The sequence below is a fragment of the Nannospalax galili genome, unplaced genomic scaffold (assembly GCF_000622305.1).
Source record: "Nannospalax galili isolate Female #2095 unplaced genomic scaffold, S.galili_v1.0 scaffold1224, whole genome shotgun sequence".
NCBI lineage: Eukaryota > Metazoa > Chordata > Mammalia > Rodentia > Spalacidae > Nannospalax > Nannospalax galili.
The window spans coordinates 542,326-565,541 of NW_008351701.1; the positions used below are offsets into that span (position 1 = coordinate 542,326).

Consider the following 23,216-nt stretch of genomic DNA (forward strand, 5'->3'; position numbering starts at 1 on the left):
TCACATCCTTTCTCACCAAACCCTTTAAATTTTTCCTACTGTTTTAGAATTTCATATACACATATAATGTGCTTTGTTAAATATCAACCCCCATTCCATCACCTCCAATTTCTCCCTTAACCTTCCCCAACTTTTCTCTTCCAAATTTATGTTCTCTGTTTTGAAAGCTACTGATTTCACTTAATGATGTAAACATTTTACAGGAGATTAGATCTCTCTCCCCACTTTCCCTCTGCCAACATAATTCTAATGTTAGTATTATCAGGTTTTAACATGATCACCGATCTTACAGCTTCGGAGATATTCTCACAAATCTTTGGTCATGTTTCTTGGTAGTTTTACTGATTCCCAGGCAGGATAATATGATAAAGACAACGAAGTTTGGTAAAGTTGTTCCTACGAGGACTTTTGAAATCTTTCAGGTATTCTAAGTGCACAGTCTGGGGCTGGCTAGCTTAGGTTCAACTCTGAGTTCATCCATATTATGAAACTGAAGACAATCCACTAATGTTCTCCAAAAATATTTAGTTCTAATTCTCTGGGAAGTGGAATCACTAGTTCATGGAAAATCAGTTATAAAATGCCTTGTGAGATCACTGGGGAACCTGGAATTTTTTATTTTACATTTATATATCATATTATTCTGTATTGTGTCTGGAAAAATTGTCCTTATATCATCAATTAAATGATTTCTTGTTCTTGGTATATTTCATCTAATATGCCAAATATTTTGGGGCTGGAAAGATGGCTCAGCAGTTAAGAACACTGGTTCTTGCTGGAGACCTGGACTCGAATCTCAGCACCCACATAGCAGCTAACAACTGTCCATAACTCCAGTCCCAGGGGATCTGACAGCCTCTTTTGATCTCTGCATGACACAGATGCACTTAGCTACATGCAGGCAATACACGCATACACATAAAATAAAAATAATAAATTAAGCCGAGCGTGGTGGCACACACCTGTAGTCCCAGCACTTGGGAAGCAGAGGCAGGTGGATGTCTGTGAGCTCAAGGCCAGCCTGGTCTACATAGTGAGTTCCAGGACAGCTGGGGCTACACGGAGACCCTGCTTCAAAAAAATAAATGAATAAATAAATAAATAAAAAATTTTAAAAAGTCTAATATACCAATATTTCATCTAATCCTTTTTATTAAATTTTGGTGTTAAACATGGTAATAAAAACATTTCTTTTTTTTTTTAAAAAATGAAATCATTTAGCACTTTACTTACGACACAAATTGACAGTTTAAAATAAATTGTCTCTAAAGGATACCAAACTAAACCTAAAGTTTAGACATGCTTTGAATGTATTAAGGTAGGGCACAAAATAGTTCAACAATTTATTTTCACTTTTTTTTTTTTGCTGAAGACGTGGGTTCGAATCCCAGCACCCACGTAGCCGCTAAAAACTGTCCGTAACTCCAGTCCCAGGGGATCTGACATAAATTAAATCTGACACAAATGATTTCTTGGTATATTTCATCTAATATACCAATATTTTGGGGCTGGAGAGATGGCTCAGCAGTTAAGAACACTGGCTGTTCTTGCAGAAGACCTGGGGTTCAAATCCTAGCACCCACATAGCAGCTTAACAACTGTCTGTGACTCCAGTTCCAGGGGACCCAACAGCCTCTTCTGTCCTCCGCGGGCATTGCACAACATGGGTACACTTACCTACATGCAGGCAATACACACATACACATAAAATAAAAATAATAAATAAGCTGGGCATGGTGGCGCATGCCTTTTAATCCCAGCACTTGGGAGGTAGAGGCAGGCGGATCTTTGTGAGTTCGAGGCCAGCCTGGTCTACATAATGAGTTCCAGGACAGCTGGGGCAACAGGGAGACCCTGTCTCAAAAAGACAAAAATAAAATAAAATAAAATTAAATAAATACTACAGCTTCAGGAGGGAGTATAAGTTAAATGAATGTAAATTTCAGGAACACACTTTAAACTATTTATCATAAGACAGGTATTTAATAAATGTGTCTTATACTATGTTACCAAAAGTAGAGAAGTCCCTGAAAAATTCTTCCATAGAAAATTCAAGAAGAAAATAGATCAAGTAGCACAAGAGCAGAGGACATCCCTTTTTTAAGAGTCAGTGATGTAATACACACTGCTCCTTAGAGCACTCAGCAGCAGAGGAAACAAAGGGTGATATAACAAAAAATAGCACCTTTGAAAAAATCAAGTTATTGATGACAAATGTGCACAAAGATATGTTCTGAACATTAAATTGCTACATGAAAAATTTATAGAGGAGATGGTTACACACAAGCATGCTGCTACGTGTGGATTGTGAATATAAACAACACAACATTCAAAGTCACAATTGCACCTTCACAGCTACAGTGGGTAAAAGGTTCCTTTTCTGATCACATCCTTATTCTTCCTAAAACCAAACAGTAAATCAGCATATTTTAACCTAAGAGGGGAAAAATTGAAGTCTATTTAATTAGAGCAGTAGTGAAATCTGTTCAGTGCATTTCTATTGGACATGAGGTCAGGGGCTTTACTGTAAGACTTCTCGCTTCTCAATATGATTCAAAATAAAATGGGTCTATTTCTGACCACAGCTAGAAACGTCTAGCTATGTAAGTACCACAAGGTTTATAATAACATGATTTTATAAGACAATTCCACAGTATAGAAGGGCCATTCTCAACCAAATATCAGAAAGCAGAACTATGTGAGACATTTTTTTTAACCATGGGCCTGTAGTCTCCCTAACCTCCAAAATCCATAGTTAAAAGGTTGTCCTCGAGTGGTTAACTCACATAAAAATTTTTGCTTGTTAAATGCTTTCTGTAAACATCTTCAGAAAATATTTTTCTGGAGCTGGGGATGCAGCTCACTGACTGAGCACTGGCCTAGCAGGCACAAGGTCCCTTGGCTGAATCTCCAGTATGCCCCATCCTTCCCCAAAAGAAAGGGTTTTCCAATTGGAACATTTACTTGAACATTTTTTTAATGTTGTTACTTTAAAAAAATTATTTTTATTTTATGTGTATGCGTGTATTGCCTGCATGTAGGTAAGAGCATCCATGTCGTGCAATGCCAGCAGAGGTCAGAGGAGGCTGTTGGATCCCCTGGGACTGGAGTTATGGACAGTTGTTAGCTCTATGTGGGTGCTGGGATTCGAATCCAGATCTTCTGCAAGAACAACCAGTGTTCTTAACTGCTAAGCCATCTCTCCAGCACCTATGTTATTACTTTAAATAAAAGCTTATCAAAAAATTATGCCCACTTTTTCAAATGTTATTAATCTTAAATGCTGCCTCACAACGTGAAAAAATAGATTGTGGGCTCCAATACATTATTAATAAGCTGTTAAAATTTTGCAGTTGCTTTCATTTATAAATAGGATATAAATGTAATTGGCAGATACACTAAATTATTAAACTAATTTCTAACTATTGATTTTAAAGTCGTGAACATATGTTGCAAAGAAAAAAATTAGTGATGGTAATAAAGTTTTTTTTCCCAAATAATAGATCCAATTATTTTCTAAATGATCCCCACAAGAGTTTCTAATATTTGCAGTTGTCAAAAATAGACGTGGCACAAAATGAAAAATACTGGCAAACACCATATGCTTCACTTATATTTCAAGAAACAATACATTCCATGGTGGTTCATGAAGTTGTTTATTCTTGTTATTAAAACTTGGACTCAGGTAATCTGGTTATTCTGGAAAAGCACCTTGTCTGCAGGGATCAGTTAATCGTCCTTTTCTACAATCACCTCTCCATGAAGCACCTTTCTTCCTTGATGCAACATATGAAAATAGAGTTGTGGAAACAATGGTATATATGAGGCCATGGTTATAAGAAGAAAATAATAGTAGTCAAAAGAGACATTGTATTTGTTAGGAAGTCTTATTGAAAACATTCCTGATTTCTTCACACAAGGCAAGGCTACATATATTGTAAGAAGTTCCTCAGAAACTCCAACAGGATATAAGATGATAAAAAAGTTAGCTTGGTTTTATGCTGTAATGAGCCGCACCATGAAGATTCTTGAACTCACTTGGACCCCAGTCACAAGTACAGACATAGGAACAATTCCAATTACACAGTGGACTATCTCAATCAAAGCAACTGTATGGAAAAATTTAAGTGTCTTCTGAATACTTTTATATAAAACTCTGTGTGTTCCTTTTTCCATATAAAATTGTACCATGGCAATAGCTAGAACCAACCACCCCATGGTCATGGCAGAGAAGGTGAGCCAGGTGGGGGCCATGAGGCCATATCATATGATGTCATATTATTCTGTATTGTATTTGGAAAAATTGTCCTTATATCATAAATTAAATGATTCCTTGGTATATTTCATCTAATATACCAATATTTTGGGGCTGGAGAGATGGATCAGCAGTTAAGAACACTGGTTGTTCTTGCAGAAGACCCAGGTTCACATCCCAGTACCCACATGGCAGCTAAAAACTGTCCCTAATTCCAGTTCCAGGGGATCTGACAGCCTTTTTTGACCTCCGTGGGCATTGTATGACATGGGTGCACTTATCTATATGCAGGCAATACATGCATACACATAAAAGTAATAAAATTTTTTTTAAAAAGTCTAGGGGGTTGGAGAGATAGATGGCTTAGCGGTTAAGAGCACTGACTGCTATTGCAGAGGACCCGGGTTCGATTCCCAGCATCCACATGGTGGCTACGCACCGTCTTTAACTCCAGTTCCAGGGGAATCCGAAGCCCTCTTCTGACCTCGGAAGCATTGCTTGACATGGGTGCACTCACATACATGCAGGCAATACACTCACACACATAAAATAAAGATAATAAATATAAAAAGTCTAATATACCAATATTTCATCTAATATTCATTTTTATTAAATTTTGGTGTTAAACATGGTAATAAAAATAATTCTTATGAAAAAAATTTCTGAGAGCCAAGTATGGTGGAGCATACTTTTAATCCCAGCACTCTGGAAGCAGAAGTGGGTGGATCTCTGTGAGATGGAGGGCAGTCTGATCTACATAGTGAGTTCCAGGCCAGCTGGGGCTGCTGTGAAACCCTGTCTCAACAACAAAGAACCAAAATAAAATTGCTATTTGAGTTGCTGACTTGAGTTTTTAAAAAATTTATTATTTATTATATTATTATTATTATCATTGTCTTTTTGAGACAGGGTCTCCTTGTAGCCCCAGATGTCCTGGAACTCACTATGTAGACCAGGCTGGCCTCGAACTCACAAAGATCCGCCTGCTTCTGCCTCCCAAGTGCTAGGATTTATGGTGTGCGCCGCCACGTCCGGCCTGTATGTGTGTATTGACTGCGTGTAAGTGCACCCGTGTTGTGCAATGCCCGCCGGAGGTCAGAGAGGCTGTCAGATCTCCTGGGACTAGAGTTACAAACAGTTAGCTGCTATGTGGGTGCTGGGATTCAAACCCGGGTCTTCTGCAAGAACAACCGGTGTTCTTAACCGCTGAGCCATCTCTCCAGCCCCTGCTGACTTGAGTTTTATTAAAAAGTTTAGGGAGCTGGAGAGACGATTCAGCAACTTGCTGTTCTTGCAGAGGACCAGCATTTGGTTCCCAGAACCTATACTGGGTGACTCATAGTCACCTGTAACTCCAGGTCCATGGGATCCAATACCTTCTGGACTCCATGAGCATTTGCACACACAGACACACACACATACACATAATATATATATATATATATTTTTTTTTTAATTTTTATTTTTTGGTCTTTTTGAGACAGGGTCTCCCTGTAGCCCCACCTGTCCTGGATTCACTATGGAGATCAGGCTGGCCTCAAACTCACAGAGATCCACCTGCCTCTGCCTCCCAAGTGCTGGGATTAAAGGCATGCACCACCATGCCCAGCCTAAAATAATCTTTTAAAAATTTTAAAATCATTAATTTTGGATTAAATTTTGACAAAATTTTCAACAATTTCTAAAATAGCCCTCAACATACTTTTGCCACTTTTTTCTTAGAGATTTTATTTTTAATTATATGTACAAGTGAGTGAAGGTACCTGAGGAGGTCAGACATTGGATTTCCCCTAGGGGCAGTATTACAGGTGGTTATGAGCCACCTGCATGGGTACTATGAACTGAACTTTCATTCTCTGGTAAAGCAGTAAGTTTAAAAGCTGAGCCATCTCTCCAGCCCCATATTTCTACCATTTTTTACTATGTATTTATGAGAAGTGGTATTCTTGGCATTGACAATTATAAAATCTAACTATCAAGCAATTCTGAAAAATGTTGAAGATATACTACATCCTACAATAACAAATATTGAGATTTAAGGTGAAAATATCCTATATTTAATTCTATGTAAAAATAAGCAGCCGGGGATGGTGGTGCACCCTTAATTCCAGCACTCGGGAGACAGAGGCAGGTGGATCTCTGTGTTCAAGCCCAGCCTGGCCTACATAGTGAGTTCCAGGACAGATGGGGCTACAGAGAAACCCTGTCTCAAAAAGACCAAAAAAAAAAAAAGTAAATGCTTTATTTCTATACCCATTTTATACATCTATATAAATGGAGTCATATAAATTCTTGTCTATATATATTTTATACATCTATATAAATGTATACATTTTATACATTTATATACATGGAGTCATATACATTCTTGTGTCTTGGGGCTGGAGAGATGGCCCAGCGGTTAAGAGCGCTGACTGCTCTTGCAGAAGACCTGGGTTCGAATCCCAGCACCCACATGGCAGCTAACAACTGTCTGTAACTCCAGTTCTAATAGAGAATGACTGAAAACAGAGAGGGAAGATTATTAACAGAACCTAGAATAGAGAGATAAATTTTATAGGAGCACAGTAGAGGCACTTTATCGGAACATTGAGTTATGTTTCTCAGGCCAGTGAGATGGCTCAGCATGGGCTACATGATGAGACCTTGTCTTAAAAGGAACAAAATCAGGTTGGAGAGATGGCTCAGTAGTTAAGAGCACTGACTGCTCTTACAGAGGGCCTGGGTTCAATTCCTAGAACCCATGTGGTGGCTAACTGTAACTCCAGTTTCAGGGGAATCTGATACCTTCTTCTGACCTCTGCAGGCACTGCACAACATGGGTGAACTTACCTACACACGGGCAATATACACATACACATAAAACAAAAATAATAAAAATATTTTAAAAAACTTCTTACATGAAAAATGTCATCACTGGAAAGTTTAAGAAGCCCTGACCTAGGCCGGAGTCTGCAAGAAGGTAAGAAGGCAGAAGTGCTGAGATGTGAGATGACAGAGAGCGGGGACTGCAGTGCAGGGTAAAGGAGGCTATGGAAAGCTGAAGGCAAAAGCTGAGCTTCCTGAGTCTTGGCTGAAGGAAGAGTTTGAGAAAGCAGGCTAAAGGATGAAGAGCTCAGGGTCCCCGGTAGCTACCTGGCCACTAGGTGTTGACACTCTAAAACATAGGCAGTAAACCTCTGGTTCTCAGAACTCGGCTAAAACTCTGCAGGGTTCGAATTCCAGCTTGTGAGCCTCTGGAACTCAGCTGTGAGCACTCAGAGGCCCTTTTCCTATCTGTGACTTATACCCTGAACAGGTCCCCCCAGCTAGCTATTTGTGACAAAAGCAAACCGAGCAGTTTCCATTTTGACCTGGTGCAGTGCAAACAGCAAGCTAGCGGTCGGACTTGTAGTAGTCATAAGCACACTCTCCTGAACCAGGGTCCCTTTCCTGCTTTCCTTAAAGAAAAAAAACTCATCTTTTTGTTTGGCTTTAGGATTGCTTTGCCGTTTTCTTTTTTTTTCTCTTTTTAAAAAAAATTTTTTTTGAGACAGGGTCTCCCTGTAGCTCCAGCTGGCCTGGAACTCGCTGTGCCTTTTCTTTTTTAAAAATATTTCATTACTTTTATTTTTTAAATATTTTATTTATTTTATGTGTATGAGTGTATTGCCTGCATGTATATGAGTGCACCTGTGTCATGCAATGCCGTGGAGGCCAGAAGAGGGCTTCAGATTCCCCTGGAACTGCAGTTAAGGACGGTTCGTAGCCCGCCATGTGGGTTCTGGGAATCGAACCTGGGTCCTCTGCAAGAGCTGTCAATGCTCTTTAACTGTTGAGCCATTTTATGTGTATGCATGCATTGTCTGTATGTAGGTACATGCATACATGTTGTGCAATGCCCGAAGAGGACAGAAGAGCCTGTCAGATCCCCTGGAACTGGAATTACAGACAGTTGTTAGCTGCCATGTGGGTGCTGGGATTCGAACCCAGGTCTTCTGCAAGAACAGATGGTATTCTTAACCGCTGAGCAATCTCTCCAGCCCCTGCTTTGTCATTTCCTAAGGATGTTTGTATGATTTGGTCATTGTATGACACAAAGACACCTTATTATTATAGCAAAACTGGAGCAACTCTTTGCTTCTGTTCTCTATACCTTTATAGTAATGACATATCCATCTCAATCTTTGAAAGGTACAAAATGGGTTCTCAGGGTAATCTCAGTCCCCAAGGCCCTGACATATGGAAACATACTCAATGGATAGCCCTAGGCACTCAAACTGCTTTGTACAAATGTAGCCAGGTCAGAAGAGCAATCACACAGTAAAGGTAGCCAAGCTCAAGTCAGGACTGGATGTTTTGTATGTCAGTAAAACTGTTCACTACATGTTGATTCCTAAAAGATTTCAGCATGGGGTGGAGGTAAGAACAGAAATGGCAATCTGCCATACGCTCTTAAGATCAGAGAAGCCACTGGAAAATGTAACAGATCTGCCATACATTCGTAAGACCAGAGAAGCCACTGGAAAACATAACTGATTTCCTCCAAAGCATCCTTATCTCCAAGGAAACATAATAGTAAAAATTAAAAAATTAAGGCCAGGCATGGTGGCACACGCCTTTAATCTCAGCACTAGGGAGGCAGAGGCAGGTGGATCTCTGTGCGTTCAAGGCCACTGTGGTCTACATAGTGAGTTCCAGGCCAGCTGGGGCTACAGGGAGACCGTCTCAAAAAGACCAAAAATAAATAAAAATAAAACTGTGAGGCAGGGTCTTACTTGTAATTCAGGCTAGCCTCGAACTTCTGGTGATCCACCTACCTCAGCCTCCTCAATGCTGTGATTACAGACGTGTCACCACCCCAGATTTTTGAGATTAGGGCCTCATTCTGTAGTCTAGGCTGGCCTCCTGCCTCAGTCGCTCAAGTACTAGGGTTACAGGTATGAGCCACTACACCATCTGGCTTTCCACTGTACTATTTTCTTCTTCTTCTTTCTGAGACAAGGTCTCATGATGTGGCCCTGAAAATTCATTATGTAGACCAGGCTGGCCAGAAACTCACAGAGATCCACCTGCCTCTGCTTCATAAGTTGCTGGGGTTAAAGGTATACGCCACCAAGGCCACCTCCACTCTATTATTAAAACAAACAACAAACAGAAAATCTTGCAGTTGAGTCTATAGAAGACATCAAACAACAAGTTTCTTCCAGAGTGAAAAATACATCAATTTTCAGCTGACATTTGAAGTTCTATTTTGTATGTCAGGCATAATTGTTAGGTGAATTACTAGTTGAATACAATAAACAGTAAAAACCACCACTGGATTTTGAATTTGTAAAACAAACAGCTCATTTTGAATGCACATATGAATTCTCTTGCCAAGTTGCTTGCAATTTTCCAGAAAAATTTGTCTTCTTTCAGGATGGTTCAAAGTCCACAATCAGCTCAACATCACCACCTAATGGTGAAATGCATTCATGGCCCTGCTTTTGTTTGCCTTTTCCCTTCGAAGGAAAAAGTAGACCCTAGGAGACAGGACTGTAAAGAAACAGTGGAAAAAGAACACTGGAAAGTTGAACTGTTCATTAAAAGCTTTATTGAATAAAAATGTTTTAGACTAAGCAAGACTATAAGGAATCAGAGTATTTTACATGTCTAAAAAGATTTTTAAATCTCTACAAATGCATAAAGGTTTTAGCTTAAAAACACCTCCCCTCATACACATAATTTGGGATATCAATTATGTACAACAAATGTACTCAAGCTTATAATGTTCTTTTTTTGGTCTTATTGAGACAGGGTCTCCCTGTAGCCCCAGCTGGCCTGGATTCACTATGGAGACCAGGCTGGCTTTGAACTCACAGAGATCCACCTGCCTCTGCCTCCCGAGTGCTGGGATTAAAGGCGTGCACCACCACGGCAAGTTTATAATGTTCTAAAGCCTTAATATGAGAGAAAACCAAGAAGAAAGGCCTATAATTGGTTTAATTTCATCCTAGAAATATAGTCTGTATTTGTAAAAAAATCAGAGTTGATACATTTCAGAGTTGATAATTATTAACAAAATTAGTATCTCAGAAAGGGGCATTGTAAGTGTAATCCAGGCTTTGGAGGGCTGAGCTCAAGTGGTTTAAGGCAGTTCCTTTTGTTATTTCTCTTTTGACATCTTGATTTTGTTCTAACATGGAGCATAGTCAACAGTGATCCAGGCCTTATGAAAAGATTGCAGCTTTCAGTAAGCTGTGGGAAGCACAGACATCACCAGAAAAGAAGCAACCACTCAGGGTGCAGTCACACTTAGTGGGAAATGCCATGGTTTATCTGGGTATAGATCTCCAAGCACCAAAGCATACAGGTTGGGTTTGTCTCAAAAGCTACTCTGAAAAGATAGCTGTTTTTTTTTTTTTTTTTTTTCTTTAAAGAACTATATTGCCTTGGCTGGCCTGGAATTCATTATGCAGATCAAGCTGGTCTCAAACCCACAGAGATTCACCTGCTTTTGCCCCTGGTGTGCTGGGACTAAAGATATGTGCAATCATACCTGGCTAAGTGTTATTTTTAAAAAAAATTATAATGATATTTATGATGTATACATAGGTGTGTGTGCAATGGCACAGGTGTGGAAGTCAGAGGACAACTTTGTAGAGTTAGTTCTCTCTTTCTGCCTTTACACGGGCTCCAGGAATCCAACATAGGTGGTCAGGCATGCCCAGCAAGTGCCTCTACCCACTGAGCCATCTTGCTGGCCCAAATACAAGAGAGCAGAATGCAGAGTAATAAATTTCCCATATATACCAGAGTAAGAACTGATCAAAAAGTTTTAAAAGACTAAATATTTGATCTCAACAAATGAGTACTAAAAAATTAAATTGGTATTCATTTAAAAATATACAAACTGTGCGCTTTATACTAAAGTGCTTCCAGTCACAATAGATAACCCCTAAATTCATTCTGTGTGTTCCTTAATTCCAGAATTGTTATTTGTAGTGTAAAAACTGTGCTCCTAATTACCTAGCTCCTTTAATATTGCCTTTGGGAATGTAATGGAATCTGGATGGCACCAGCAGGAAAATCCCCCTGCTTAGCAAAGTGGAGGATTTAAAAAACTTTACCTCCAGCAGTTAGAATTAGTTCAGTTCAGCTGCAGTATGTTTTACTTTTGTTTTGTTTTGGTAGCAGGAATTCATTTCCAAAGTTGCTTCCACATAAATGACAGTTCATGCCAAGATATTTGTTTCTACGCACCCCTTTGATAAAGGGCAGTGGGTCACTAGCACTAATGTGAATTTAAGGCCCAGCACCGCTGCAATACATCATTCTTCATCTTCTTCCTCGTCATAATACCTGTTTCTTTTTATCTGTTCTTCCACAGACAGCTCTTTGACCATTTCTCCCTCCCAGAAGCCAACATCCTGGGATTTCTGATTCTGCAGAGTAAATTCTTTAGTGGCCGTGTTGTCTACAAAGCTGGACCAATTTGGAGACCTGGGTTCAAGTGGAGACTGCTGTTGGAGGGAGTCACTGTCATTTTCGTCTGTGCTTGCACCATTTCCTATGCGATGCCCACTCCCCAGCTGCAGACTGTGAATGCCCCTGCCCCTTCCCCCAGCCTCTTCTCCCTCCAGTTCTTCCAATGGCCAGCTTGTTTTTCCCACATTCCCATTCTTCCCAGAGACCTTGGCGTCTTCCACCTGTCTCCCTTCTGTCATCATCCCCCCTGCAAACTCACTCTGCTCTGACATGCTCCAACCTTTCTTGATCAGTGGGGACAATGTTTTGGGGCTCTTGACAGAAGAGGTTCGAAGCGATGCCGCCACAGTGAACGGGCGGCTCCGTTCCTTCAGAGACGAAGATCGCCTTAGCTTCTTCAGATCCAGATCCACTTCTTCTGTGGCTTTGCTGATTTCATCCTCGGGAGGCCACTTGGGCTTAGATACTTTGAGCCCTTCCTCCAAGGCACTTCCTGAACTGCTGAGTTCAGTTGGGGGTGGCCAGGCGATCTTCAGCTTCTTGGTTTCAGCCGGTTTGTCCTCCTTCTCCCGCTGAGAGGAGGCCTTGGCTTCCATACTTGCAGCCAGCAAGCCCACCTTAGCAATGGGGGCGTCTTCTACCCCTGGGCTACGAGACGTGTCCCCTGCGTTTGGAGGCTGGGCTGGTCTCTCCAAAGTCTCTTCATTTTCACTTTTGTTTGCCCATAGATCTTTGTGTGGTCTATGCCCAAAGCCTTCATCATAGTTGCCTTTGGACTTAAAGAGCTGATTGAAGTGAGGCTTGCAATAAATTCTCCCATGTAAAGATGCATATGTTCCTAGACTGTCATCAAAAGAAAATGAACATACAGTTAGTGAATCTTCACACTCATCTATACCAGCAAGCTTTAATCTGGCAGCTCCAGCATTGTTCAGGGATGGTAAGAGATATCTTTTTTTTTTTTTTTTGTACTGGGGATTGAATTTAAGGTCTTGTACATGCCAGGCAAACACAGTACTAACTGTGCTATATACCCAGCCCAGGCACATCAATGACCTATCATATGATTCCTTACCCTCTTAAGTATTTTCTTGCTTTTGCTTAAGATTGATACTTGGTATGTAGCTTTTATTGGCCTGGAACTCACTGTGTAGCCCAGGCTGGCCTTGACTCAGCTCCTTCTGTTTCAGTCTCCTGGGTGCTGAGGTTACAGGAGCACACCACTATACCTGGCACACCAGTTTTTATTTTATTTTTATATTATATTTGATTTTATTTATTTATTTATTTATTTTGGACTTTTTGAGACAGGATCTCCCTGTAGTCCCAGCTGGCCTGGAATTCACTACATGGACCAGGCTGGCTTTGAACTCAGAGAGAGATCTGCCTGCCTCTGCCTCCCAAGTGCTGGGACTAAAGGTGTACATCATCAAGCCCAGCTTCACATCAGTTTTTTTTTTTTTTCAGTCTTTTTTGAGACTTTTCTGAGGGGATTAAAATGAATTAATATAGAATATTTCCCCAGTTTTCCACATTGTTATTTTTACTTTTGTATTCCTTCCCTTCCCTCCCTTCCTCTTTGCCCACTTCTTTCATTATTTCTTCAGTACTGGGGATTGAACCTAGGACTTTATGTATGCTGGGCAATCATCCCCAGCTGCTTTTTTACTTTTTATTTTGAGACAGGGTCTCACTAAGTTCCAAGGCAGGCCTTAAACTTGAGAGCTTCCTGTCTCTGCTTCTCACAGTAATTGAGGTTATAGCTCTGTGCTACCAGGTTTGGCACCTCTTGAGATTTCTCAAGTTTATAATTCTTTGATGCATTCTAATAAATTCCATCAGAAGGGGCTTCAGTTGCAGTTCATATTATTTATTTAAGCTTCAGTTCTAAGGTAAATGAACATACCAATGAATCAAAAAGTCCTAAACACCATTATTTGGTAGAAAAGAGTTGCCACTGGCCAGTGCTTTTTACTTTACCAGGAGCCTCCAGTTCAGCCCCATTAATACAACAGCTAGTACTAGTACTAGTGTTCTAAAGATTCCCAAGATTCCCTCCGGAGCTCTGCCTATACAGAGATGGCCCATTTGGGTCTGACTTACCTAAGTTTGTTGTTGCAGTAGGAGCAACGAAAGCAGCTGACGTGAAACACCTGCTGGTTGGCCAAGAGGCGTTCCATGGGGTAGACAGTCTTCTGGCATTCCACACACGTCTCTTTTGCAGGTGCCTGAAACTTCTAGGGGTTAGGAAAAGGACAATTTTAGCATCAACAGTGATCAGCTAGTACTCTGCTGATGGGCCCAGGACTTAACTTATCTCATGGAACTACACCTGCTCAGATTCTATCAGCTGACTTGCTGGGAACCTCTCCTGACTTCCTGCCCCAAATTGCCTGGCTGCTCTAAGTATAGCAGAGCTTGGGCTGGATTGTTGAACAAGGTGTGGACAACCCCGACTCCCACAGAGAGAGGAAAGAGAGAGGAGAGAGCAGAGAGAGAGAGACAGAGACAGAGACAGAGACAGAGACAGAACACAAAATGTTAAGAGCAGGGACAGTGGTTAGAAGGGCAGGAAATAGAAGATAATGAAATAACACAGAAGAAAAGTTGGATTCAAGTAGCAAGTGGCTGGTAAAAGCAGAGCAGACTAATAGAGCCCAAGGGGCTAACTTTGAAGGAGAGGAAGAGCATTAAGCTTTAGACACTAGGTAAAGGCATTTCAGTTTCTATAAAGCATCTTTTATTACTCTTTGGGTGGGTTTTAAAAACATTTTCTTGAGACTCATTATGCTGTCAGGAATGACGTAGAACCCCAATCCTCCCACCTCTACTACCCAAGTGCTGAGATTATAGGCATGCACTATTGCACCCAAGTTATGGCTTATGAAAACAACAACAACAACACAGGTTCTACAGTGTGCATGTGGAGGTCAGAGAACAACTTTCAGGAGTTAGGTCTCTCTACCAAGTGGGTTCAAGGGATCAAAACCTCAGGTCCTCAGGTTTGGCAGCAAGTGTCTTTACCTGCTAAGCCATCTTGCCCACCCCAAGTTAGGCATATTTTTAGACAAGCTGACACACAAATAAATATTTTTCTTTTTTGCCCTTTTGAGACAGGGTCTCCCTGTAGCCCCAGTTGGCCTGGAACTCACTTTGTAGACCAGGCTGGCCTCGAACTCACAGAGACTGATCCGCCTGCCTCTGCCTCCCAAATGCTGGGACTAAAGGTGTGTGCCACCACACCCAGCACCAATGAAATAATTTTTAAGAGATACAAACTATATTATTAGGCTTCCAGAAGAAAGTATAGCCTAATAAAGCTATAGTTGGCATAATAATTCTGAAAACCAATATAGATAATAAAGTAATATAATGGGAATGTATTAGTTAATGACTAGGAAGTCACGAACTACTTGTGAAGTATGGAGTAAGTGTCACTTTGGTTCAACTCGATAATTCAATTTTTTTAAAAATGTAAGGTTTGGGGGCTGGGGATGTAGCTCAGTCAGCAGAGTGATGACAAACAGAGCTCAGGGATCAGTCCCCAACACCAAATAAAACCGAGCATGGTGGTGCAGGCAGGCCTCTAATTCCAACACTTGGGAGGTGGAGGCAGGAGGATCAGAAGTTCAAGGTTATCCTCAATCATGCAGCCAGTGAGTGGGAAGCCAGCCTGAACTTCAAGAGATTCTGTCTCCTCACTCCCCCCAAACATCGTAAGTATGTATGACAGTTGGTATACTAGCACTGATAAAAGCCAGAATTCCAAAAACATTATAAGCATTAACAGGATAAAAAGTGTTGGGAGCTGCTAAGGGGAGGTGGTAAGAAGCTGTGTGGCCTTTAATCCCAGCACTGGGGAGGCAAAAGTGAGCGGTGAGCGGATCTCTGTGAGTTCAAGGACAGCCTGGTCTACAAAGAGAATTCAAGGCTAGCCAGGGCTACATAGTGAGACCCTGTCCAAAAAAAAAAAAAAATGAAGCCAGGCATGGTAGCTCATGCCTTTAATCTCAGCAGTCGAATCTCTGTGAGACTGAGGACAGTCTGGTCTATATAGTAAGTTCCAGGCCAGCTGGGGTTTCAGGGTGACCCAGTCTCGAAAAAACTAAAACCAAATCAAACCAAACCAAAACAACAAAAAGAGAAGTCCTGTGTGTGGCCCCTGACTTGCTTCAATACAAACAACAACTCAGCTGGTAGCCAGGAAGTTCTCACAGCACCTAGGTCCTTTGTGGGGGCCTAGATGGATTTGGGGTCTCATGAGAAAACATAAGGTGGTAAATAATGCAAATTAATCCCGAGGCCCAGGACTGAATTTGGATAAGGCTAAAAAGATCAGGTTATTGGTAAAATAGACCTGAGATTTAAAAACCTAATTTGGGGGAGGGGGACATGAAAGCTTTTGCCTATAATCCTAACACTTAGGAGGCAGGTCGAATCTCTTTGAGTTTGAGGTCAGCCTGGTCTACATAGGGAGCTCCTGGCCAGCCTGTGAGAGCCTGTATTTTTTTTTTTTTTTTAAATCATACTGATAGGTTACTTGCCACATAATTTACTAGGAGAGAAAAAATAGGGATAGGAAGTAGAAAATAAACATAAAATGGAAGTAAAGATGATCTATAAAAGGGAGTTTAATAAAATGAGTGGTAAACTCCCAAATAGCACTTAAAGGATTTGAAATAGCAAAACCAGTGGAAGGGGCTAGTTAACAGCAGTCTCCTGCGCCTAGCAGAGTCCTAAGAAGAAAAACTTGCCAGGTGTGGTGCCACATGTCTTTAATCCCAGCACTCAGAAGGCAGAGGCAGGTGGATCTCTGTGAGTTCAAGGGCAGCCTGGTCTACAGAGTGAGCTCCAGGCCAGTTGAGGCTACAGGGAGACCCTGTCTCAAAAAAGAAAAAAAAAAAAAGAAGAAAAACTTAATCACCAAAAGCCCAGATGTGACAACCTAGTTTACAAAGCAGAAGGACGTATTTAAAAGGGATCTAATGTTATTGTAGTACGTACTGTTGGCCGTCATTAAGGCATCATCTGGAGATCAGAATTCTTTTAAAATGGTCATTCTAACAAGATTAGATCTAAAGAGAGATGTCTTCTTTGCATCATTTTAATCATGTTTTCTCTAAAAGGACTAGGTAGTATCTTGCCTAGCAAGCAGGAGACAGACTAAAATGAAGAATAAAATTTGTTAGCTGCCATGTGGGTGCTAGGAACCCAACCCGGGTCCTATACAAGAGCAGCCAGAGCTCTTAACCTCTGAGCTATCTCTCCAGCCCCAAGATCCTGTGTTTTTGTTTTTAATTTATTATTTTTATTTTATGTTTATGAGTATATTACCTTCATGTAGGTAAGTGCACCTGTGTCATGCAATGCTGCGGAGGTCAGAAGAGGGCTTGAGATCCCTTGGAACTGGAGTTATAGATGGTTGTTAGCCTCCATGTGGGTGCTGGGAACTGAACCCAGATCCTATGCAAGAGCAGCCAGAACTCTTAACTGCTGAGCCATCACTCCAGCCCTCGGGATCTTGCGTTTTAACACTTTAAATATATGTATGAAGATAAGGGGAACGGGGAATACAGAGCATGTGGACGCTCTGTTCCACACACAGAGGAAGGGACACATTGAGAAGGGTGCAGTGAACAGAAGGGAGAACCTGAGAAAAGTGAAAGTTGAGCTCACGTTAGGAGAAAAGTGGAAGGCAGGAGCAGAAATTAGGTACCAGGAGCAGGAAGCAGAAGCTGTAAGGAGACAAACAGGAGCCTTCAGTGAATACACAGCATTTGGTGTGCCCTGGAGCACTTGACTACAGCTGAGCTCAAGTTCAGAGACTCAGATCCAAAAATAAGACCACAGTCTCGTCTAAACAATTCTGCCAAGGGAGGCAAAAATCAGCCTGGCTGAGATCTACCTGGACACATGCCTGCTCAGGAGAGACCTTTTATGAGCCTTCACCCACACAAGGAGTGTCTCATTAATAATTCTTCAGGGCTTTACTACCACCCACACCTGACCCACAATGGCTCTCTCTTTAATGGAGCCTCACCCACACAAGTACAAAGTCACCCTCCTCCTTAACATCACATTAACAGACTGCTACCACAAACAACTGATTGACCACAAGTTTCTGCCTGGCCATATCTACCAGGTTTCGATGACTTCTATTCATGTCTCAAGTAATCCTATTTTGCTATTATTTAAGGTTTATGCAGCAGTTACTCAGGGGACCTTATATTGTCATAAAGTTTAAGAGGCTCCCAGCATGGTAACACGCCAAGTCATAGTGGTTGTGCTGTGCCTTCCCTTTAATTCTCTGTGCTGGGCTCTCAGCCACTTTCCTGTAATTTCCCTCACGTCTATTCAGACAACAGGAAGCATAGTCAGTGCCCAAAACTCTTTCCCATTATCAGAGGCCTGGCATGCTTCCTGCCCATGCCTCCGTGATAGGCTCAGTCTTGGCACAGCCATGTTTGAAACACTGCCAACAGCAGGATGTTGGACGTTCTTAATTTTTACAATATATTTTCTCATTTAGCAAGTGACAATGTTTTTCTCATTCCTTTTTCTCCACTATCTTTCACATGTAGATACTGAAGTATCTGGGATATCTTGTGTCTTATCAAAGTTAAAAACATAGTCAAGAACAGAATTAGAATTAAAACCCAGACCTCCTAACTCACAAATGAAAAGGCTATTTTCTAAACTGTCCTGGGTTGTTACATTTCCATAACTAAAGGGAACTCTTTGGAAAAGAGAGCAGATGCTTACCCAAATGAAAATAATCTCACTATCACACATTGAACAAGCTATAGTCTTCACTTGGTTTCAAATTAAAATGTGCAGATATCTTCTGGATATTGTGGAATGAATGAGGTAATACATAAATAATTTATGTTCATAAACACCGTCTTTCCCATATGAAGGATATTACAGGCCTTCTGTTGATGATCTACTTAAAGCTATTTTCTAATACATCTGCATGGCTTCATCTATATACTCTTTCACCCTTTTGTCTTATATTTTTCAGTTTAATGAAGGCCCCAGTTGGGGAAGATCTGAGTGTGGGGGGGTCACAAGGGGAAGCAGCTGGCAACAGGCAGTTAAACTAGGCCTTTAGACATAGTGAAATCAGAAGAGAATTCTGCACTGATGTCAGACCTCCATTCATCAGATGCCATTCATCAAATGTCATTCATTCCTTACTTCCAATTTGTACAAAATATCTAGATAGTAAAACTGAAATTCTTTTCCACATAGTAAATGAATGGGCCGGCTCTGTGCAGCTGTAGCTTCCCTCTGTGAAAGCTTTCTTGGGACCATTCATATCCTAAACAGATGGCTCTACATACAGAGGAAAGGGTAGTGCCTTCTAGCATAATTCTAATAGCTTTATAAAATATCATAAAACAGGCTGGGGGTGTGGCTCAGAGAGGGCTTGCTTATCATATGTGAGGCCCTACCATAAAACAAAACCATAAAGCCTCCTATCCTGTCCACAGGGATGGCTGGACGGCCACGAAGAGTGGATTGTATAGCTTGTCCTTTTTTTTTCGGTCTTTTTGAGACAGGATGTCTCTGCAGCCCCAGCTGGCCTAGAACTCCCTTTGTAGACCAGGCTGGCCTTGAAATCTGCCTGCCTGTGTCTCCAGAGTGCTGGGACTAACTAAAGGTGTGCACCACCATGCCCGGCACAGCTTGTCCTTTAAAGCAGTTTGTTGTGCTTTCTTTCCACATCCATCAGCAGGACCATCTGAGAAGGTCTGGGATTGGGCTGTCCTGGCACAATGCAGGCAAGCAGGTCACCCTCAGGGCTAGTTACCCCTCATGCCTTCTCTGATATTTGAAAACTGCTGAAGACAGGCATGTTGGTAAATGTCCATAAACCTTTCACTTTGGAGGCAGACACAAGAAGATCACAAGTTTTAGGTAACCCTGGACTAAATAGTGGATTTAGGCCAGTCTGGGCTACAAAGTGACACTCTCTCTCTCTCTCTCTCTCTCTCTCTCTCTCTCTCTCTCTCTCACACATACACACACACACAGAGTATAAACACATAACAAAAAAAAAAATCATTGTCCCAGTTCCACCAAATTCTGTCAGAACAGCATCATCTTTGAGAAATAACCTACAACTTCAACTTCATTAGTACCAAGTCTCACCAACTGAGCTATGTGGCCAGTATCCAAGGTATACAGTCTCCCTGCTATATATATTTTTTACTTTATGAAACAAATTTGAATTCAGTCTTTACCTTGAATGTCCTATTTTTCAGTAACAGGCACTAAGAACATTTTTTTTTTTTTTTCAGGATGCGTGGGATCCAAAAACCTATTCTGAGTAAGCAAATGTATTCTTAGTTGCATGTAATTTCCCAAAGTGGAGAAATAACTTCTGTTGCAGAGTCCAGAGCCATGAGACCAGTCACGCCAGCAGGTCTTTCTGAACACATTTACTAAAGTATCTCACTTGCCTGCAGACTATAGGGGGAACTCTGAGCAAGAGGAAATAAATTGCCCCTAAACAAAGTAGAGATGTAACTGGGCTCCATCTAAGGCTCTCACACCATGATATTTTGAACATTGGACTACTGACAAACATAGGAACTTACTCCAGTTTGCACAATTTTTCAAACTCTGAGGTGTGAGTATGAAGGCAGAGGTGTAGGTCTGAGGCAGGCACAGAGAGGTCTACGCCCATCTCCTCTCTCTGGTATACCCAAGACCAGAGATGTGAGATGTGTCCTTTTACACAGCACTCATGGGCTCACAGCCTGGGGTGTGAATCAGGGGGATTTAACACAGCACTGAGTCAGCCTGACCCAGCCAAGTTATCTGGCCAAACAGACAAAAGAGGGAAGCAAGGTCGTAAGAATTCAAATATTCAAGACCAGATTTTAATTATTTTTTTATTTGGTCATTTAAAAAATTATCTATTATTTTTATTTTATGTATATGTGTGTATTGCCTGCATGTAGGTAAGTGTACCCATGTTGTGCAATGCCCATGGAGGTGAGAAGAGGCTGTTGGATCCTTTGCGACTGGAGTTACGGACAGTTGTTAGCTGCCATGTGGGTGCTGGGATTTGAACCCAGGTCTTCTGCAAGAACAACCAGTGTTCTTAACTGCTGAGCTATCTCTCAAGCCCTATTTGGTCATTTTTTGAGACAGGGCTTTCCTGTAGCTCCAGATGGCCTAGAACTTGACTGCCTAAGTTTGATCCCTAAAACACACATGAAGGAAGGAGAGAACCAACTCTCTCAAGTTGTCCTCTGCTCTCTACATGCAAGTTTGGTGGCAAGTGCCTTTACCTGCTCAGTCATCTCACTGCATTTCCCTCACCCCCTTTCTTAACGAGCTCTAGGGATAGAATCTAGGCAAGCACTGTACCCCTCAGCTACTGTCCTGGCACTTTTATCGATTCCCTGACCCAGAACCCTAACCCAAGTATTCATGTTTGGGCACAGTTGCTACTAGAGAGGAAAGCAGTCCTGTGGCACTGGCTACTCTGTTGGACCTTATGCTGATGGTGGCAGAGACAGGTGGGCATACATGCAGATTCGATTCTGAGCTCCATTCTCTTTTCTGTATATATTCACTTTGGTGCTGGGGATGGAACCCAGGGTCTTACACCTGCTAAACCTGTACTCTAATACTGAGCTGCGCCTGAGGCCTCTGAGTTCACTCTTAGGAAATGTGCCAGTTCTCTCTTGCTTCTTTCTTGAGCTTCTGTTGTTTCAGTAAATCTTACTTTCCTCATAAATCTCTGTGTCCTCTACATTTTCACCTTTATTTTCTTGTTCCCACCGTCTTAATCCGCCCTTTAAATGCTGGCTTCTCCTGTTTCCTGTTTTTGTTTCACTTACTTATGTCTTCTTTTCTTCATCTTTTTTTGTGCACTAAAATGTTAATCTAAGAACCAGTCACACACAGTGAAGAGAAATAAGCACAGCAGATATGTGTGTGGGGTGGAACAGCACAGACCGCCCTACACTAATTCTACCTTTTAGTTTCTCTCAAGCTAAGAATTGTTAAACAAACCCAGCTGTGCAAAAGCAGCCGAGGAGAAAGGCAGCCAAAGTGTACTTGTTAGTTATTCACCCTGACTGGTGAAGTAGCACTTCATCAGCAAACGTTCAATTCAGTTAACAACCCTGACTGAAATCTAGGAGAAAGTTCAATTCTTTATGTGCATGTGGAGGTCAGTGTCAGGTGTCTTCCTCAAGCCACTGAGCCTCAGATACACCCCTTCCTCTGCCTCTCTAGTGCTGGAACTATAGTCATGCACGGCCATGCCTGGCTTTTCCTGTGGGTGCTGAGAGAGCCCAATTTAGGTCTTCATGTTTATGAGCCATCTCCCCAGCCCATTTGTCTGATTTTGTTTTTGAGACACTCTATAGCCCAGAACTCACTGTGTAGCCCAGACTGGCCTCAACTTGTGACAATCCTTCTGTCTCAACTTTGAACTCACAGTAATCCTCCTGCTTTAGCTTCCTGAGTGCTGGGATCATAGGTGTGAGCCGCCATGACAAACCAAAGTCATTCTTCGGTGTACCTTTACTTGGCATAATCTCCAGGAAAGCAAAAACAGGTTATGATGAAGATGTTGATAAATAGACAACCCACTGTTCTAGTAACCTGTGTCCCAAGATGCAAAGATAAAGCACCACCAATACCTTCATTGGTTTGGAAGGAGAATTTTCAGGAAGACTGGCAGCTCTGGTGTCAGGACTCAGTGGCTTGACGTACACAGACTGCTGGGCTTCATGCTTCACCTGGTGGTTACCTGCTTGAGTCACAGAAGGCAAACAAGGGTTTTTTTTTTTTTTTTTTTTGGTCCTTTTGAGACAGGATCTCCCTGAAGCCCCAGCTGTCCTGGGACTCACTATGTAGACCAGCCTGGCCTTGAACTCACAGAGATCCGCCTGCTTCTGCCTCCCAAGTGCTGGGATCAAAGGCCTGTGCCACCATGCCCAGCACAGAAGGCAAACATTTTGTAGAATCCCATGGCAAGCCTCAGAAAGAGTTCAAAAAGCAAAGTATGGAGGCTAAGCATGGTAACACATGCCTTTAATTTGGCACTTGGGAGGCAGAGGCAGGTGGATCTCTGTAGGTTCAAGGCCAAGGCTATGTACAGAATACTGTCTCAAAACACAAAAACAAAAAAACCACGAAGTAAAGCATAGGTACTTTCTATCAAGGACTGGTTTTCCTAATACCAGGAAAACCACTGCTTTTCTGTTGAAGAGTGTTTTAAACACTGCAACACACAGCTGGGATCCACCTTTATAAAGAACTTTCTGATCCTCTAGCACTTGGGAGGCAGAGGCACACAGAGCTCTTGTGAGTTCAAGGCTAGCCTGATCTACAAAGCAAGTTGTAGGCCAGCTGGGGCTACAGGGAGACCCTGTCTCAAAAAGACCAAAAAAACCCAAAACCAAAACCAAACTTTCTGATCCACAGCATTTGTTAATTCTTTTTTTTTTTTTTTTTTTTTTTTTTTGTTTTTTTTAAAAAAGGG

At 41.6% G+C, this 23,216-nt stretch overlaps 1 protein-coding gene and 1 pseudogene across 2 annotated transcripts in view; both read right to left on the minus strand.

Moving 5' to 3' along the window:
* Positions 1 to 3,672: 3,672 nt before the first annotated feature.
* Positions 3,673 to 4,263, minus strand: LOC115066902 (annotated as a pseudogene).
* Positions 4,264 to 10,795: 6,532 nt separating this feature from the next.
* Positions 10,796 to 23,216, minus strand: part of Lima1 (LIM domain and actin binding 1) — a 40,742-nt gene continuing 28,321 nt past the window's right edge. The window contains exons 6-8 of one of the 2 annotated variants that reach the window (XM_017802090.2): positions 22,372 to 22,481; positions 13,808 to 13,941; positions 10,796 to 12,547 (exon numbers count right to left, since the gene is read on the minus strand). In XM_017802090.2, the coding sequence (XP_017657579.1) occupies positions 11,548 to 12,547; positions 13,808 to 13,941; positions 22,372 to 22,481 (1,244 nt within the window). In that variant the 3' untranslated portion in view covers positions 10,796 to 11,547. Of the gene's footprint in view, positions 12,548 to 13,807; positions 13,942 to 22,371; positions 22,485 to 23,216 lie in introns of both variants that reach the window. The other variant, XM_008848769.3, reaches the window with a different exon arrangement.